This window comes from Psittacula echo, assembly GCF_963264785.1.
Source record: "Psittacula echo genome assembly, chromosome: 2".
Lineage (NCBI taxonomy): Eukaryota > Metazoa > Chordata > Aves > Psittaciformes > Psittacidae > Psittacula > Psittacula echo.
In genome coordinates, this window is record NC_137737.1 from 73,753,573 (window position 1) to 73,772,555 (window position 18,983).

At 47.5% G+C, this 18,983-nt stretch overlaps 1 protein-coding gene across 2 annotated transcripts in view; it reads left to right on the top strand.

Moving 5' to 3' along the window:
- Positions 1-8,285: 8,285 nt before the first annotated feature.
- The window catches only part of BCL2 (BCL2 apoptosis regulator), a gene marked incomplete at both ends in the record, with an annotated part of 93,484 nt that continues 82,786 nt past the window's right edge, over positions 8,286-18,983 (top strand). Inside the window, one exon of one of the 2 annotated variants that reach the window (XM_080611444.1) lies at positions 8,286-8,879. In XM_080611444.1, the coding sequence (XP_080467570.1) occupies positions 8,286-8,879 (594 nt within the window). Of the gene's footprint in view, positions 8,929-18,983 lie in introns of both variants that reach the window. The other variant, XM_080611443.1, reaches the window with a different exon arrangement.

Consider the following 18,983-nt stretch of genomic DNA (forward strand, 5'->3'; position numbering starts at 1 on the left):
AGCCAGTCTGAAATTTTGTATTTTCTAAGTTGAAAACAAGTTTGTTTTCAGCTTGGAGGGGAATCCCCGTGTTAATTTTAAACCTTTCGAGTTCTAACTATGATGTTTGTTCTGTAGTAGTGCTGCTAGAGCAATGCAAATGAACAAAGGGGCAAAAGCAATGTATACATGACTAATACTAAATCATGCTACCAAGCACTGAGAATCAACTGCCTTGGCCAAAATAAGGTGTTAGATCTGTAACAATACCAGCTGCCAATAATGTATATAAGTCTAAAACCAAATTTTAAATGTTCTAGGTAACTTGCAGCAGAGGGGAATATCCTTTTCAAAGCTAACAGGTGTGTCAAAGAATGCAGTTAGAATGAGGTGCGTTGGTCTTTATTTCAAAGCATTTACTCAAAAAAATGCTTTTCCCTTTTTAGTCTGAGAAATTTTAACAGGTGTAATAAGAGGGGATGGATCAGAGACAGACGTTCATACTTGTCCAGCAGACTCTTCTTGTGTCCTGTTCCTCCAGGTCGAAACTGTCTCCTTCACTCATCTCCTGTTTCAACTTGGAAGTTTTTCCATAGCAGAAAGAAGAGCAAGCATAGGCAGCATTGCCCAGACTCCAAGAATAGGCTGGTAGCTTGTAAAAGGTGGAGAAGACAGCTCAGGTACCATAAAGATAAGATCCTGTTGCCACATAGCAAAGCAGAGATGTCGAAGAGAAGGATTTCCAGAGCTGGATGCTGTTGTTTCATTTTCGTCCAATGCAAACCACAGATTTTCTCTATCTCAACAAGAAGTGAAGGTAGTTGAGGAACAAGTACAGTAAAAGGCATCTGAAAGTCAGGAACTGTTTGCTGTGTTGAACCCTAAGGATATTATCTGAGTATCTTGCCCAACTGCCTTTCCTGATGAGCACAATTAAGCTCCATGAAATAAGCCATAATTGCAGGTTGAGCACGCTTTAAGCATTTTACAGTAGCATTCTCTGCTCTGTAAGTGCTTCCAGCCAAAAAGGATCCACTCCATACCTGCAGCATTTGCAACACCGGCAGGATGAAAGGCAGTCTCCTGTTTCAGGAATGCACTCTGAAGAAGTGGAAAAGTTCTTTCAGGTTAAGCTGCCACCATCCTGGTTAAAAATGAGGAAAATAATTGTCCAGGCTTCATGGGTGTTGCTTTTTCCTATGCTTTTTACATGCAGAACACTGTTTTTAAGGCATTGTATGTGACAGATGCTAGCTGCTGCTAAGGTAACAATGTTGAGCAACAAGTTGAGAAAAACAGATGAGACAGCAATAAATGGTGGTGTGCAGTTGGTAGCAGAGAATTACATGCACAGTGCAAGTCCCTAGAAGACCGTTGTTTTCAAGGCATTTTGTGTATCTTGGGAGAGGTCTGTGGGTGTCTTGCATGGTCTCTCAGACAGAACATGAAAGATCACAGTTGGTGGTCAGTTTTAGTCATTTTGATTAGGGCAAGTCAGAAAGCTATTGCAGGCACAAAGGCACGCAAAGCAAAGACATGCTGGCCTGGAAGGATGAAAGCACTGAATGCCTTGAACACAGGGAAGCACAGCTGTGGGTGGTGCAGGCAAATGTCGCACTGGGCCAGGGCACCAGTGAGCATTTACAGAAGCACTGGCACTTACAGGCATTTACGGAACCTTTGGCTGTACAAGGAGCAGCCTGCTAATCTACATCAGTGCAAATTCCGCACCCATGGGCACCATCTTAGCGAGCTCTTTCAATAAAACCAGTCTTTAAGCTGTGCCAGAACATTGTAAGGCAAAGGACCTCCTTAGTTGTCATAACTGTATTTGCCTATGGCACTCAAAATATTAATTTGGGGTTACTTAAATTTAGATTTTTGTTGTATTTTATTTATTTTTTTTCCTTTGGAGGATATGATTGTTCTGGAATAGAAAATGTCTGCAGATTTTCACTGTGAGGGTGGTGAGACACTGGAACGTCCACAGAGCAGCTGTGGATGCCCCATCCCTGGTAGTGTTCAAGGTCAGGTTGGATGGGGCTTTGAGCAACCTGGTCTAGTGGAAGGTGTCCCTGTCTGGGGCAGAGGGGTTGGAACTAGATGATCTTTAAGGTCCCTTCCAACTCAAACCATTCTATGATGCTCAGCAAAAAATGCAGCAATGCCCTTTTTCTCTTTGCGTGCCATCACACAGCACAACATATACCCCGCTTGTCCATGCGTGCTCAAGCAAGGCTCTGAACAATTGCTTGCTTCTCTCCAACTTCCCTGCTCCTGAGCCAAGGAAATAAAAGGGTGGGCAGGTCACCAAGAGCCAGGCTTTCTATTGAAAGCCTGTTGATGTTAATACAAAGGTACAGAGAAAAGGTGTCCACTTTCAAATTGTCAGGAAGTTCAGCGTTGCCAGGCATTGCGAACTTTCCTGGATTATGTGTTCATAATGCACCTACTGCACCTTGGGCAGCTGGGAAGCCATCAAAGAAACAGCAAGCTGTGCAGGATCCTGCCTGTTTGGCCAGTTGCCCAAGCACGGATGAGAAAGCCATCTCCAGAAAATAATCTGTCCTTTACACTGCCAGACCCGACTGATGCTCCTGCTTCTGTAAGGCAGGATCATATCTTGAGTAATCAGCATGTTATTCTGCTGCCTGAAAGCACTGTAATGATTTCTTAGCTGACTCCATGCCCTTATTCCATATTCCTTGATATGCCCTGAGCCTTTCTTGCTAGTTCCTTCTATCTGCCACCCCAAACATATTGCCTTTATTTTGGATGTCTTTTTAACTGTTGTTTTATCACACTGAGCTTGAACAAAAAGCAAGGTAAAAAGCAGTACCATGATGGAAATGTGTGGACACTTTAATCACCTGCTCAGGTGGTGTTATAATTGGCTTAAAGATGCCGCTCCCTTCAATTACAGCCATAAATGTAGGTCAGATGCAATGCATTTGACACATTAAGTTAAGAACAAGACAGACTGTTTAATGCACGTAATTTTGTTTTGCTTTTTCCCAGAGTCACAATTTGTCATTCTTCAAGGCACAGTTTTTGTATCCCATGACTCATCCCTCATACCCGTGCTTAAAGCAAACAGTGCCTAGGATTTTGTCTTGTGTTTTTAATTTTTTTGGGTACAGCCTCAGCTGTGTTTGGTATTAGCAAGCTTTCTTGTGAACATGACCACTATTTTCCTATTAAACTTTTACAAAGGCTGGGATCTATCATTCCTATAGCAAAGTGCTGAATGTAAAGGTGCTGGGGGAAAAGCATCATTACTAAATCCATTCCAAACAGAAAACCTCATAAAGTTTTGCTGTACTCCTTACTATCAGAAATCAGTTATGAATTTTGAAGCTATTTTATTTTACTATGTGCTCTCAGTGCACTCTGTTTATTTAGTTGGTCTTACTTCCATTTCTGCATACAACCCTACACAAATTCAATGGTATTTTCAATTTCTCCTTACAAAAGCCCACTGATTTTATGTGCATCTTTGTTTCCTGCACCAGACCCGCACTGGTTTATCCTCTGGGCTTTAAAATCGATCCTGCCATGCCATTGCTGTGCAGCCTGCCCAGATAATTTTCCTGTGTTAGTTAATGTTGGTGTCTGATGTATTTTCAGTTGTGGGACCAGCTGCATTGGATTCAGTTGCTAGCACAGTGACAGAATTTCACAGCCGCCTAGTTGGTTATGGCTGTTCCAATTTTCTGTATCACTTGTTCCAGTTAAACCATAGCATATTAATGGAAATGCCAGGTTACTTTCTGTATGCAGAAGACACTTTTTTCTTCATTCACTTTTGGTGCAAGACTGAAGGCAGTGATTTTACTTGGTGGGCAGATCCCTCGTGTACCTTCCTGCCATCAGAAGCGACCCCTCAGCTCATGGCAAACACCATACTTTGTCAAGTCTTTTGTACAGGCAGAGACGAGGTGTGTTTGCGCTCCAGCATTTCACCATGCTGTGAGTTACACGCATCTCCGGTGGGGTGCAGCCTTTAGCCCATGGCATCCTCCGTCTTCTTTTGATCTCACTTCACCTGCCGTTCTGCAGCCTCTGCTCCTCCTAATCCCCGAGAGCACAATCGGCCCCGTTTTAAACACCCGCAGTACGGGTCAGAGGCTACTCCCCGAGCTCCCCGGCTTGTGTGTGGCGGGTGAGCGCCCGGTTCCTGCCAGCCCGCTCTTAGGAATGCGGACCCTGCGGCCCGCCGCCGAGCCCGAGGCCAGCGGTGGCCGCTGGGGGGCGACAGCAGCCCGCCGGGGAGGCGCGGCGCGGCAGCGGGGAGAGGCCCTGCCGGCACTGACCCGCACTGCACCGTCGGCCGACACCTGAGCATCGCTCCTTGAGGGGCCTGCATGGACACCCCGGAGGCGAGAGGAGGGGAGGACACGAAGGAGAAGGAGAAGGAGAAGGAGAAGGAGAAGGAGAAGGAGAAGGAGAAGGAGAAGGAGAAGGAGAAGGAGAAGGGAGGTGGAAATTGCTAGCACTATGTATGGTGCCAAACACCTTCCGATGCCCACCTAAATTAAGAGATGCCAGAACAATTAAGCATCCTGAATGCCTCTTCAAGTACCTGGAATCATAGAAACATAGACTGGTTTGGGTTAGAAAAGACCTTAAGGTCAACTAGTTCCAACCCACCTGCCGTGGGCAGGGACATCTTCCACTAGACTGGTTGCTCCAAGCCCCATCCAACCTGGCCTTGAATGGGATGGGGCAGCCACAACTTCTCTGTGCAACCTGTTCCAGTGCCTCACCACCCTCACAGTAAAGAACTTTTTCCTTATATCTACTCTAAATCTACCTTTTTCAGTTTAAAGCCATTCCCCCTTGTCCCATCCCTACATGCCCTTGTGAGAAGTCCCTCTCTAGCTTTCTTGTAGGCCCTGCTAGGTACTGGAAGGCTGCTATAAGGTCTCCCCAAAGCCATCTCTTCTCCAGGGTGAACAACCCCAACTCTCTCAGCCTGTCTTCACAGGAGAGGTGCTCCAGCTCCCTGATCATTTTCGTGGCCTCCTCTGGGCTTGCTGCAAAGGTGCTGGTTTGTACAGGTTAGAGACAAATTCCTCAGTGTGGCCTCAAAGCAAATCCCTGGATCACCCAGAGCACAAGCGAGCTCTGTGCATGGGGAATCCTTCCAGCTTGGATGCCAGGACTTTCTCTTCCTCCCCACTCCAGTGTGTGCTTCCGTCAAGCAAGTGAGCTGCCACCTGCAAACCACTCATGATGGGAGAGTCTGTGAAGGAAAAGGACACTTGGAGGGCAGCACGCTTTCATTCCCTATATCCCCTGCTAAAAAAAAAATCAAGTTCACAGCTTCATTTACGCATTTTATTCCTTTTAGGTTCAGGGTAGTTTACACACAAGATTATCATCCCAGTCACCCTCATATGGACAAAAAATGGCAGAATTTATCAAACATCTTTTTTCCCCTCTCATATAAGGCAGGGAAAGGTGCCAAGTATGTCCCCCTGCTCCTGTTTCACCTGGCTTTCCCTGGGGTGGCTGCCTGCATCTGGGGCTGTTCCAGTATCACTCATCCGTGCCCTGATGCCGCTTGTCAAGATAACAGGGCGGCCAAGACATCACTACCTCCCAGCACTGTGGGTTTAACCTACTTTGAAGGTGAACTCTTCTTTGGTCAAGCTCCAGATTAATCTAATCCCTAAACAGTGTTGTTCCTGCTCTTGAATTTAAAAAAGAAAGAATCTCTGGGCTGGGTGCAGGGACAAATCTTGTGTCTTGTTTCATAGAATCACAGACTGGTTTGGGTTGGAAAGGACCTTAAGGCTCACCCAGTTCCAACCCCCTGACATGGGCAGGGACATTTTCCACTAGACCAGGTTGCTCCAAGCCACATTCAGCCTGGCCTTGAACACTGTCAGGGATGGGGCAGCCACAGCTTCTCTGCACAACCTGTGCCGGTGCCTCACCACCATCGTAGTGAAGAATCTCGTCTTTATATCTCATCTAAATCTGCCTTTTGTCAGCTTAAAGACATTCCCCCTTGTCCTACTCCTACACGCCTTTGTAAAAAGTCTCTCTCTTCTCCAGGCTGAACAAGCCCACCTTTCTCAACCTCCCTTCACAGGAGAGGTGCTCCGGCCCTTGGAGCATCATTGTGGCCTCCTTGTGCTGGGGGCCCCAGAGCTGAACACAGCACTGCAGGCGGGATCCAACTCCCCTCCTGCCCCACAGGCACGGCCTGTGCCTGGAGCAGGTGTGCGGGACACCGCGAGCCGGGAGGTCACCCGCGGGGCCCGGCCTGTCCCTGGTTCCCAGCCCCGCACTGTCTCCGCTGCCGCGCAGCGGCTGCTGCCAGGGCAGCCCGCCCCGCCTGCGACCCCTGCCCGCCTACAGCGGGCCACTCTTCTTTGTAAAAAGGCCGATTCGGCTTTTTTCCTCCTCTCCATCCCCCATTTTATATTTTACTTTTATTTTATTATTATTATTAATTATTTTTATTATTTATTTATTTATGTATGTGAACCCGCGCAGCTGCAGCAGCTCTCCCGCGAGGGGCGGCAGAAGCGCGGAGAGGGTCGCGCTCCCCCCGCCGAGGGCCGGCTTCCTCCGCGCCGGCGGTGGCCCGGTCCGCCCGCTGCCGCCCCTCCGCGCCGCGCCGCCCCGCTGCCGGCCCCAGGCCCGCGCCGCGCTGGAGGGCGGTCCCGGTGTGCGCGGGGCTGCTCGCAGCCACCCCCTCCCCATTTCCCCCTTTTCTTGAATGAAGCGTGAGGCGGAGCTCTAGCGAACCACCGCGCCCGGCTGCGCTGCGCGGGGCCGGCGCCGGAGCCGCAGCCGGAGCCTCCCCCTCGGGCTCCGCTCCTCCCCGCCTCTCCCCGCCCCCGCCGCTCCGCTGCGCTCCCCGCCGCCGCCGGGAGAGCTCCCCGCCCGCGCCCGCCGCCGCCGCTCGGAGACGCCGCCGCCCGGAGCCGCCCGGAGCCGCCGCCGCCGCCGGCAGCAGCAGCGCGGAGCGCCCGGAGGAGCCGCCCGGAGCCGGCGGGGTGCGCGGGCGGGCGGGCGGGCGGGCAGCGGCGCCGCGGCCGCGGTCCCCATCGGCACCGGTCACACCGCACACGCGGCCCGTCCGCGCCCCTCCTCGGCAGCGCCAGGGGCTCTTCCTCCTCCGGTACAAAGCTGCTCGCTCGGCAAATGGCACTTCGCCCCGGAGCCACAGTCAAAAGCAATTTTTCTCCTTCATTTTTATTTTCGTTTTTCATTATTTTTTTTGCGCTCTTTCTTGTGAAAAAGAATTAATTTCCTAAATATATAATTTTTTTTTTTTATTATTTTTATTTTTCTCGGTGCGTGCGTGCGTGTGTGTGGAAGCACCGGGCTCTCCTGCGATCGGTGTCTGAATGAAACTACGTAAATGCGTATGTCTGTACGTTGCACTGGAGGGAAAAACGGAGCACTTCTTCTGCACGAACTTGGATTCAAATGCGATTCATCTGGTCTCCAGGATTTTCCGTCTCTTTGGGGTTGTTCGCCTTCCCGGGCTGCGAGGCGGGATTTTCTGAGCCTTGACACATCTTTGGAGATGGCTGTTAAACAGGAGTCTGGGAAAAAACATTTGAAATCCTAGAGAGAGATACCTTTTTGTGTCCCTTTCCCATCCCCTTGGTGACTTGAAGCATCAGAGCAGCCAGAACTTAACGTTTCTGAACACTTGCGATGTTTGGGTTCTGTTGTTGCTATTTTTTTTTCTAGAGGAAACATGACAGAGGAACATATTTATAGTCCAAGTAAGTACTTTACAGAGGAAATTTAGTTTGTGTAACTTAGCAAAAAGCAGTGTTGAGGTTTGTAGCCTAAAGTGCGTTGGATTAACGTACATCCGAGGCTGTTTAGCAAATCGCATTGAATTGCAGCTTTTACGGTGCGTGTTTGTCCGCTCGTTCGTGTCCATGGTAGTTCAGCACCTAGGGGAGAATGCACCTGATCTTGAGTCCGTATAATACTTTTTAAGGTGTATTTCAACACCGAGGAGGAGATGGTCCTAAAGTAAATTTATAATAAGTAGTAAATGTGCACCTGGAAGTAAAGTACTTACAGCATTTTAATCCCTATTTATACCGTGCATCTCAAACCGAGGAGGAAACACTGAGAAGACAAAAGTACCTCCAAGAACTCCCCCACATCACCATGAATGAAACCGTGCCCGATACAGTAACTGGATTATAATTTTTTTTGTGTGTGTTATTAATTTTATTATTACTGGCTTTTTTACTTTTTTGGGTTCATCCTGCTCCTCTTCTTCCTCTCTCCCTCCCTCTTGCTGCTTCCTCTTGGGAATTATGGCTCATCCGGGGAGAAGAGGCTACGATAACCGGGAGATAGTGCTGAAGTACATCCACTATAAACTCTCGCAGAGGGGATACGACTGGGCACTACTGGGTGAGGACAGGGCACCCCTGCCTCCGGGTCTCTCTCCTCCTGCTGCTGCTGCTCCTGCGGTTGCTGCTGCTGCTGGGACTTCCTCTGATCACACTGGGCTGGTCTCTCCGCACCCCGAGCCCCCCGGCTCGGCTGCTGCTAGCCACGCGCCCCTGGCCGAGGGGCTGAGCCCCGTGCCCCAGGTCGTCCACCTCGCCCTGCGCCAGGCAGGGGATGAGTTTTCCCGCCGCTACCAGAGGGACTTTGCCCAAATGTCCGGCCAGCTGCACCTGACGCCCTTCACGGCCAGGGGCCGCTTCGTGGCGGTGGTGGAGGAGCTGTTCCGAGACGGGGTTAACTGGGGCAGGATCGTGGCCTTCTTCGAGTTCGGCGGCGTCATGTGCGTGGAGAGCGTCAACCGGGAGATGTCTACCCTGGTAGGCAGCATCGCCGCCTGGATGACCGAGTACCTGAACCGGCACCTGCACAACTGGATCCAGGACAACGGAGGCTGGGTACGTCCCCCAGTTGCTTGTTCTTGCTCTCAGCTCGGGCCTGTGGCCGGTGGGCTCCAGGGTGGGCAGTGCCCCGGGGGTTGCACTTGTGTTGGGGTGACCAAAAGGTTTCCCTGGGGAGCATCTGGACTGTTGCGTGCCAAAGCAGCATAGGCCTTTTGCCAGCTGTCGAGTTTCACCTCGCCGTGGGGTTACAGTGGTTTGGGATGGGGGAAGCAGCTGCAGCTCGGGAGATTGAAAAGGATGAGAGGCACTCTCTTCATCAAGCTCCACTCTCCTACGTCTGTCCACCCTCGCCTGGCCAAGGCAGGGCCCTGCAGCAGGGTGGGAAGGTGCAGGAGAGGTGCCTCTCCAGCTGTTGAGTGCAGGCACATCGTGTCAGGTCCCAGGCATGGGGCAGTGGGGACCACGTGTGTGTGTGTGTGTGTGTGCCGGCATCCCTGCCCATTACGGGTGACATGCCAGGCGGCAAACACAGGATCTCAGTGCTACAGGCGGGCAGGTGGCCATCGGTGCTGGTGTCTGCAGCTGCGGTTGCAACTGGAGTGGGGTTTCATGCTGTAGGATATGTGTAGTGTAAAAATCTGCCTTTGTCTTGAGATGAAACAAAGGTGCCGGGAGCTGTGTCCATGGGATTCTTCTGGAAAACGGGCATTTGTGATCCGATGGGTGACTGTGTTTCTGGGGTAGAGATCACCCCTGGCAAGGGCTAGCTTCAGCATCGTCCAGAAAGGGAGGATTTCCGTGTGTGGAAAACGGACAGCTTTTACACTGGTAGTCAATCAAAAGCCTCTCCTTTCACTCTCTCTCTTTACTAGATAAATAACCACACTGAAATTGGAAGGGTTATTTCTTTCCTTTTTTTAGCTTGTACTAATTGATACACTGTAACAAAATGTGGCCCAGCTGCTCTCCAGCAAACCAAACGTGTTGTACCTGTAAAGTTTATGATATTAAGGCATTGGAGGAAGAAATGGCAAAATGTTATACTGAAGAAGAAACTTAATGTATATTCTGAGAGCTGGCATAAGTCACTTGGAAATGGAGGTTGGCTAGGTAGGACACCGGCAATTCCAGCTCCGGTCCCCTGTGAAATATGGAGGGCTGCCTCAATTACACAACACACCTTTAAGAGCCGTGTGTAAAGGAATGTATGTGTTTCCCAGTTAACATAGTTTGAAAGCCTGGTGTTAGTGATGCATTAATTCAATTTTTAGCCTTGGGTCCCTTGTGAAGGCACTGTCAGGCCAAGTAGCATGCCGCCTGCATTGACCACCTCTGTTAAAAAACGATGATGCTGCTACCTGCTGCTGAATGTGCCTGACTAACTAGTTATATGTGTCTGGGGATCCAGAGGACATCTGCTTGCTGCTGTAATGAAGGGAGTAAGGCTCCCCATTGAATGGGAATCCCAGGAATCCCCATTGAAAACCCTCCCCAGGAAACCCCCTGAGGAGTGCTGCAGACCCCTGGTTGCTTGTCATGTTGGAGGCAGGAGTGTTCTCCTGCTTTCCCCTGCTCCCCCATCAAGGAGAACAAAATTCAAGGTTCAGGGGCCAGAAGGGGGAGCAAAAAATGTGTGTGCGTGTGTGTGTGTGTGTGTGTATTTATATACGGATATACAAATATGTATATACAAATATGCATATATATACAGACACACACACAGAGTGACTCCAAGTGCTTAATGTCACTTGGGAGAGGGAGACCTGTCTCCTGATCCCCTATTTCATGGATCAGTGCAGAGGGTTTGTCAGTGTTTTGTTGGGGTTTTTCTTCACGAAACAGATAACTGGGGGGAAAAAAATCTGCAAACAGTTGAGGCTTTTGGAGACCTTGGCTGGTTAAAAGCTGAGCAGCTACAGGGTTAGGGATTTTGTGATTGCACTTCTGGGCCGGGATGCCTAACTTGTGCGTAAGTCCCTCCTCAGGCTGGGAGCTCATTTGTGGAGCTGGGGCCCTTGGTTCGCTCCAGAGCCAGTGAAGTCATTCTGTTGACTCCAGTGAGCTTTGGATGAAATCCGTAAGCATGCTGGAGATGTATTGTCCTGCGGGTGTATTGTGTAAAGGGAAACATAAATAATGAATAAACCCGAGAATGTGAAAAGACAGGTGTTACCAGGCGTGATTGGCCAGATGAGGCGAGTGCTGGAGCTGTTTCTCGACGGTTAGAAATGCAAGAAACTTGGACTATAAGCACTGACTGCCTTTAAAAGGAAAAGATGCTTCTTATCGATAGCAGTTTAGCTGTTTATTGAGGTTTCCTATAAACAAAAGCTCCCGAGTTTGGATGCATGTGATGCCATTTACTGCCACGTGTTATTTGTAATGTACACATGGAAGAAGATGTTCAAAATACTACCCCAAGGTGGCTTTTGCCTGTCTGTCTGGGAGCTGTCTGGTACCTTTGAGCCATGGGATTATTAAACATAGGCAAAATTCTAGCTGGTTACAAAGAGCAAAAGACTAACATGAAGTTGCAAACACAGCTTTTAGGATCATCTTCCATCTTCAGATGGAAGAAATAGAATGGCATTGGGGTAGTAAATTTAGATTTTTCTTCCTTTTTCTAGCTTTCGGGATCTGTCAGTGGGAAAGGATGCTTTAATATATGCACTCGATCTTCAGCTTGGCACTTGCACCATTCCCCGTGTATGAACCTTACTGAAGCATTATAAGTGGTTCTTTCAAAGTAACTGATCACCTTGTAGGAGGTGAGGCTTTGTAGGACTTCAGTACAGCTGCCTGTGAGATCTCCCTATCACACAGGCTGCCATAACAAGCAGGAGCACCAGCTATTGTAGTCTCCTCCTTTACGTTGTGGCTCCCTCGTATCTTGTGGAGTGGAAAGTTTATTAGAAGCTGTGTAGTAGTAGAGAAGAGAGAATCGGAGTTAGTCCCAAGCATGTGTTACACAGTGAGTAAGTTGGACAGCGTGTGCTTTGGGTCTCTTGTATGGGCCTATATCTTATACTCAGGCCTGAAGTTTGATCAGCATGTCTTTCTTATTTGTTTGGTTTGAATTGATTCTGTAAGTTGGCAGTGTATTTCCAGGACGTGAATTCTTTCCAAGGAAATTTGGATTCCAAGGAAAACGAAGAAGGAAAGAAGCATATCCAGGAGCAGGTTGGAAGGGGATATAGCTGCTGGAGTATAACTTTTGGGCACTAGACATCACTGTTAATGGTGTCTGGGAGCTGTTAATACCCTTGCGATACACAGCGTCATGGGTTTGTTAGAAACTCAGAAAAAGCAACATATGGGGACTACCTGCGCTGAGCCTGTATTATTAACTTGCGGTTCTGGTAGCAAATAAATGCAGCTTTCAAAGATTTTCATGTAGGCCAGGATACCGCAATATTGTACTTTGGCCTGATAACATCTTAATTGTGTTACAAAAGAAATAAGAGGAGAACCAGCTCATCTCTGCAATTTCATGGTACTTGGTATAATGTATGCTTTCTGACTGACAACTTAATGGCTTCATTTCATGTTTTAGAGCCTGGTGTTTGAGCTGCAGAAGGACAGGCTTGGCAGCAGGCTGTTGCACTTGGCAACTTTTGACTTTGACATAGGGAACAGTGAAGTGATGCAGCCGGAGCAGGGGAAATAACCAGGTTGGTCTTGCAGTGATGGCTTCCCTCTTTGGATACACAACCTAACGTATGTGGCTGTTACGCTCAGCTCTGGATGCTTCTAGTCCAACATATGGCTTCCTCCCTGAGCTGTTCGAGAAAAAGCAAGAGCATGAGAGCCATAGGAGACACAGGCACTGTAATGTATGTGTAGACAAGTACATTTTTGATGTAAAGAATGTGAAGAAGCCCAGGTGAGAGAAGCAGCATTGTGTTGAAAATTCAGCCAAAAAGGCATTATTTAAAATTACAATATTTACATTTGAACCAGGAATGTGCTGTTTTCATCCAGTTCTGTTCTTTTATTGTGGCTCTTTGTTGTGTTTGAGAGTTATGGCCAGATATGGGGAAGGATTTAAATGTCTGAAGTGGACCATAGGTGAAAGACAAGTGCTTGCATCCTCTGAGTGCCTGCCTAGCCAGAATGGTGGCAGAAGTCCCTGGCTTCTCTTTGCTTCTTGCCCAAAGCAGCTGGAAGCTGCTCCTGCCTTGAGAGAGGGGAGCCACTCGGCACACTGTAAGGGACACTGTTCCCAAGAACCTCCATGTCCCAGAGCTGGTAGGCATCCTCCGGCCTGGCTGCTGTCGCTCACGTACCATCCTCATGCACGAACACAGTGAGGGAGAAAGAAGCCCCTGCTTTTCCTGGTGACTCCTTGGTCAAGGCCTTTCCTGAGGTAATGGGAGGTTTGCCTATGAGACCTTCTCCACCCTGGCAGGGGTGTATGCACCCTCATCTCTGACATCTCAGGAGGCTTCACCTGCCGGATGGCTGCTGGTGTTGCAGAGGTGTTCTCCCCTTTGGCAACAGGGCTCTTCCTCCTTTTGCAGGGGTGAGATTTCATTTGGTGAAGGAAGAACCAGGGGTGCCTAATTCCCACTGTCCGTTTTCTCAGGTGGCTGCCTACAGCCAAATGAATAAATGCTTCTTGGATCAGCCACTAGACCCCAGGTTTGCCTTCTCCTGGGTTGGCTGCCCTAATCACTGTTTCCTCTTTTCTTTTTTTTTCTTTTCCTAGTAAATCATTAATTCTCTTTGCTCGGTAGCATGCCTTGGAAAGGAAGTGTGGAGAGTCACTGTGCCCCGCAACGGTCCAGAGGCCCTGCGTGAAGGTTAGGGATGGCAAATGCTTCTGCCTCCAGGACAGTGCTGGAGGTCATGGATATCAGTGTGATGCTAGGGCCTCCCTGTGCTTGTGTGTGGGACACTGACCTCACCCTTTTCAGGCTCTGGAACTACTCTCCCAGCAGCTCAGCCAGGCACCCACCTGCACAGGACGTTGCTTCTCTTGCAAGCCCTGAGCAAAAGCCTCTCACTTGTGTGGGATGGGACGGTGTCTTGGTTGGAGCCGGATGCCCCATGCTGGAGCAGAAGCGCTTTGAGTTTTTACCGGTGACATGTGGCCTTGTAACGACTCAATCCCCAGTGGGGCTAACCCCAAGTCCCTGTTTGACTAGTAAAAGGAAACTATCTGAAATCTACTCAGTTAAATAAATGAATTGGTAGTTTCAAGTGTTACACCTTCTGGGTCCTTTGCCAGCTTTTGTGGCTTTGTGGGTTTATAATCAAATTCTCAAAATATTATCAAAATATTTTTCTTCTTGCTGTTGCTGGAGAGCAAAAAATCAATTCTGTAGAGGACCTGTGCTGAAGCAAGGAGAAGAGCTAGGGCAGAAAGAGAAAATGATTGTGGTTCTCTAGTCCCTTTCATTTGTAATAGCTTTCTCTGTGACGTGCAGCAACTTTGGGTTGTGTATTTTCTCAGAAATCTCATCTTTTTTTTTCACTTGAAAAAACCAGAGGAAAAACAGGAGTATTGACCGTGACCTTTAAAATTTCAGAACCAGGGGTCTTGGTTATAGAGATGATGTCATTTGCCTTGATCTTGCAAAGAACTGTAAAGTTCAAACATCAATCCTATTAAAAAGTTTTACTTTACTTTCAGTATTGAGAAAGAAGTTAGTTCTGTGCCTGCATTAACACGGGCCTCTCCCCAGCAGCTGCATTAGCTCTGCTGGGCAGTAAGTAGCTTAGTTTTTTGAGTATGTAGCTTGAAATTTGGAGTTGGTAATCCACGAAGAAAATCCAGTTGAATTTTTCTGCTGAGGCACAAGTGTTTCTCTGATGGCAGAGCACGGCTCTAGCTGGGGAATCACAAGACCTATGCAGTGATGTGTGAAATTGCATGCGGAGCAGAAGCATTTTCTCAGCAGCCAGATACCAGGGCCTGGGCTTCCTAAGGCAGCATGGGAACTTTGTCCTGCAGCACCAGCAAACATTAAGCCCTCATGCCCGATACAGGTGTCCTTGATGACAGGGCCATCTTTCAGTGGGTTGGACCTGGGATGGTGGAGGGAGGTGGATGGTGGCTCTCCGTATGCCGCTCTGCTCACTAACATGAGCTGCCAGCAATCTGGCTGCGTCCTTGTCACTCTTCTCACTCTACAGCCACCTCACTGGGCTAGCCCGCAGTGTTTTAGCACCCTGGGGCTGCCAGCGAGGCTGCGAGTGCTGGCTCCTGGCCTGGGGTCTGGGCAGCCCCAAAGCAGGTCAGCAGTTTTGGCAGTTGAGCAGCTGTAGCTAAAAACCAGCATGATAGATCAATTAAATAACAACTCTCTAGTGGCAAAGTGAATTTCTATGTTTTGGCGGTTGCATTTCCATCCCTGTTGTCTGTTGGGGTTATGGTGAAGGCTGTGGCTGGGCAGGGGTAAGCACATGGCCATGCACCCCATGGCACGATGGTGAGGCATGCTTCCCCCCTCCATTGCCAAATACGATTGTATTTGGTGGGTGCTTTGTTCTTTGCCTGTTTTGTCTTTCTGCTTCATGGAGGGCTGGTGATCCCCAGCTTTCTGCAGGCCTTTCCTTCCCATCACCACTGCTGGCACCAGGCACTGAGTGCCGGATGTGGCCCTGGGTGCTGCTGCCCGGCCATCAGCTGTGGTGTGTGCCAGGTCTGGCCCTTCCCACCTTCCTCCCTGGCCTGTTCTATTTTCCTTCGTGTTCTTGGTAGGATGGAGCCCAACCTGTTTGGTTTGTTGGGTTTTTTAAAATAATTTATTTATGAGCACCTCGTGGCTGCTCTCCTGCTGGTTTAGTGATAATAATAACAACACTTGTTACCCGGTGGCAGCAAAATACTGGTTATTTCTGAGGGCAGTACTGGCCTGTTTTATTTTCCATTTCATATATAATAATAATAGGATGGATGAAGGTGTGCAGTGCCATAAATCTTCTCTTCCCCAGCAGGATAACATCCAGGCCTTCTTGGCAAACATGAATGCCGATGACAGATCTGAGGGATTTTTATTTTACTCTGGCATTCAGTCTCATTAACAATCTGATGGTTTGTTGGTTGTTTTTTTTTCTTTTTTTATCTTTATTTTTTGGCTCCTAAAAGACTATGAAACCGGATAACTTTTCCAAGTATATCTAGAAGTCTGGAATTTATTTTCTGTTATTTTATCCTAATGGTAGTTTGCTGTCGTAATTATTGTATATTGATAGATTTTGCTAAATCGCCCTCGCTGGAAAGTTCCTTTCAGGTTTCTGGATTTCACGGTTAATGAATAAGAAAACAAATCTGATTTTAGAAAGTGTTTCCACTGATTTCAATAGGAACAGCAAGAGGCACTTAATGGGACAATTGTAGTTATGTTTACTTTGTGCATGTGGCAAGAAAAATAAAATCAAATGGAAAAGCTACAGGTTTTCAATTAATAGAGAAACACAGCCTTTTCTGCAATGTGTGATTAACCTTTGGGAGCTGTTTTCATGGGAGAGCTGTGAGTGGAAGTACCAAGCTGCATTCAGAAAAGGTTTAGGGGTTTATAAATGTACAAAAACCATCTATACTTATGTTTGAATGAAGTTGCTTGAAAGAGCATACATACACACCTTGGGGTAAATTTAACATCAGCTGCTGAAATGAGATCACCAGGTGCTGAGAGTAGACCTTTCTCCAAGGAATGCAATTCTCTTTTACATTGCTTCTCCCCTAGAGCACCTGGTGCCGTATGAAGACAGGCTGAGAAAGTTGGGGCTGTTCAGCCTGGAGAAGAGAAGGCTGCGTGGAGACCTCATAGCAGCCTTCCAGTGTCTGAAGGGGGCCTACAAGGATGCTGGGGATGGACTCTTCATCAGGGACTGTAGTGACAGGACAAGGGGTAACAGGTTAAAACTTAAACAGGGGAAGTTTAGATTGGATATAAGGAAGAAATTCTTTACTGTGAGGGTGGTGAGGCACTGGAATGGGTTGCCCAGGGAGGTTGTGAATGCTCCATCCTTGGCGGTGTTCAAGGCCAGGTTGGATGAGGCCTTGGGTGGCATAGTTTAGTGTGGGGTGTCCCTGCCCATGGCAGGGGGGTTGGAACTAGATGATCTTAAGGTCCTTTCCAACCCTAACTATTCTATGATTCTATGATTGGTGACTGGGGATACCAGGATGGATCTGCCTTTCTCATCCATCTGGAGAAAACTCCTTGTTTCTGCATATGTTTTGTAAAGGTAATTGTAAATATGCTTGTTGTGTTGCTAAGAGCACCCACGTCACTGAATTTACTCCTGTGCTTCTTGAACATCTGTTATGAGCTGCCACATTTAAAGAAACAGGCAGCATCCTTCACCACATACACCATTTTACTGCTATTTTATTTTGTTGAAGCATAAAAACGATGACTCCATTTTGTTGACTGACAAGGCAACTCAGTGGGTTTTGGGGTACTTCAGTGAGTAATTTATGTACGTGAGCCAAAATCAAAAAGCAAAGGCCCCATTTTTCCCACATAGTGCTTGAAAGAGGCTGTCAAACAGTTGTTCGAGAAAGCAACTGAGAGTCAAAACTTAACTTCCTCTTCTTGGCTCTAGTACTGGGTACATAGTAGGATGTGGGACAAATCATTAATATCTCTCTTTTTCAGTTAACCAGATATGAAATCGGTATTCCTGTTAGTATCATTGCCCACCATGCTAGCATGAGTTGGGCTGATGTTTTTTGGTAAGAAAAAAGAAGTCATACAGGGTCCAGTATTGAACAAAATGTCTGTCATTGTAATTTGGGGCTTAGAATAAAATTCAGTTCTGCAGCATTACATTCTGTTGTTGCTGGAGCTTGCTAGCCTGGGGAAAAACAAAGTGAGTCAGATTGTGAAACTACCTGGGGGTGAGACCTGAGTGGAGAGAGGAGGAAGAAAGAAAAAGTTAGGATTAAACTTTTTCAGCTCCACTGTTTAGATGTGTTAAGCAAGGCTTGTGATAGAAACAGATCAGTTTCAGGAGCTGATTTCTAGTTTTTATTTAGGAAAAGGGTTAACAGTCTGAGAAATGGCAAATGGCAATGCTAGTGTTTTCCTTTATGTGCCAGCACAGTTCATCGGGGGTTTCAAGAAGGAAATTGTCCTTCCTTTTCCATTCCCACCGTATGTAAAAGCTGTCTGTGGCACTTTAGGAGGAGCAATAAGCTGTATTACGTGCACCTGTAAGAAGCATCTTCGTGCACATGTATTCATTTGCTTCCATTCGCAAACTTCATTGAGTGTTCAGATACAGGCAGAAAAAGCAAATTTAAAGCTTTTTCTTTTTTAGGAAAAGGAATTAGTAATCAAGTCTTTGGGCTTGACCATGAGGTTTAAGTTACTTTTAGCTATCTTGCTGAACTGAAGCTTAAGAGATGAAATTCCTGTTGTGTACTCTGGAGGGACTTGTAAGAGTCACTGGAAAGTCAGGATAAGGCCTTGGATGGGAGGCTGCTGAAATGCCTCCCTCTGTGGTTTGGGACGATCCTCTAGCATGTCTTCATGATGGAATAACTATTGCCAGCTTTGTCTCTAAAGGAAAGAACTCCTTTCTTAAGAATATTTATCACATGTTCAAACCATGTATTATAAAATGAGGACCCTATTTCTAATCTTTTTTTTAGAGAAAGAAGAATGAAAAACAATTCAAAGACAAATTTGAATACAGCAGTAAATGAGCTGGCATTTCCATTAGCAGAATAAGATGATCAGTGTTGTACATTAGCAAAATCTGTTAACTTCTCAAGAATGTATGCATAGCTCAAGTAAAAATGACATTAAAAAACCTAAAAACTCCTTGTTCATAACAGAAGTAAGTCCTACATCATGCTCCAAATATCTGCAGATTTTAGTTCAAGTAGACATATCCAAAGCCCCTCTCCTGAAATCATCTGGCAAATCACAGTAAATCACGCTGTCTAAATATCAAATCCGTGATCTGCTGCAAAAGGTCTCGAATATAACCAAAGAGGAGGCCTTACACCTGTGTTATTTTCAGGTTCCAGCTTGACCTGTTCCATTGCCAAGATCTGCCATAAAGAGTGCTGCCATGAAGCCTAGGCAGGGGAAAGGCTTTCCTGCTAGTGGGGCTGGAACATGACAGCGGAGCACACCGGCAAGGGAGGAAATAAAACCGGTCACTCAAAATGTCAGGTGGCAATCAAGGCTGCAA